General features: G+C 45.9%; 1 protein-coding gene across 9 annotated transcripts in view; it reads right to left on the bottom strand.

Annotated features, from left to right (window-relative positions):
• eif4g1b (eukaryotic translation initiation factor 4 gamma, 1b) overlaps window positions 1-892 on the bottom strand; it is a 36,174-nt gene that overhangs the window by 24,320 nt on the left and 10,962 nt on the right. The window contains exon 1 of one of the 9 annotated variants that reach the window (XM_032504720.1): window positions 10-207. The exons of the other annotated variants lie outside the window; for them this stretch is intronic. Coding sequence (XP_032360611.1) covers window positions 10-49 — 40 coding nt within the window. The 5' untranslated portion in view covers window positions 50-207. Of the gene's footprint in view, window positions 1-9; window positions 208-892 lie in introns of those variants that run through there. 9 annotated transcript variants of the gene reach the window in all.

An 892-nucleotide genomic window follows, 5' to 3' on the forward strand; every position in this document is an offset into this window, starting at 1 on the left:
GACACCTACCCTCAGAGTCCTGCTGCTCTCGAGACCCACGATTCCCCATGCTGAATGCAAAACTGCGTATGGACAGTAAAAGGAGAGGGGGCTTTCTCTTCTGCCCCCCTCTCTTACTTCTTCCTGTCCTCTTTACAGGTGTCCTCTCAGAATGACTTCTTTTAATGCTCAGCCCTACCTCTTCCAGCGTGTCTCCATTTTGCTCCTCCCTCTGACCTTCCTGATTCTTCCCTGCCTTTCACTTTTTTCACCTTCCTTTTTCCCCTTCCTCCCCCTCCCTCTACAGTGTGCTGGCAGGCGGGCTAAACTAGTCAGTTGTGTCATTTGGAGCAGCTCTGACTATCTCTCCACCCTGAATAACTGATCTGATCCATGCTGGCATCAAAACCTACTACAAAAGGGGTGGGCAGTGAGTATGTACATACAGTCAATGTGGCATGAATTTGGGGGTCGGGAGTCTTAAAAATAGTAATCATACTCCGTCAGCACAGTGAATGTGTGTGTTTTTTTACCTGACTGCTAGAAAAGGACCCAATGGTCAGACAGAGTGCACCACTTAGAGGACCAGAAGGGGGGTGGAAAAAGGATATTCTGGGATTGTTACTATGCAGTTACCAGAATGTTATGGTGGTCATTGTAAATCCTAAAAGGCAAAAGGCCTAATCATTTCTAGATAAATAAATAAATAAATAAATTCTTTATAACTTCCATGTCTCTGTGACATGGTGGGAACCTGAAACAGCCCTTGGCACCTCTGCACTTTCAAAGCAAATATAGTGGTCAAGCCCATAAGAGAGCAGAGTATGAGAGCCATGCCCCACTATTTAGGGTCATGTACCAACCTCATGTGAGCAATGTGATCTACAGAATGACCAATGTGACACACACACAC

Source organism: Etheostoma spectabile, chromosome 3 (genome assembly GCF_008692095.1).
Source record: "Etheostoma spectabile isolate EspeVRDwgs_2016 chromosome 3, UIUC_Espe_1.0, whole genome shotgun sequence".
NCBI classification, from domain to species: Eukaryota; Metazoa; Chordata; class Actinopteri; order Perciformes; family Percidae; genus Etheostoma; species Etheostoma spectabile.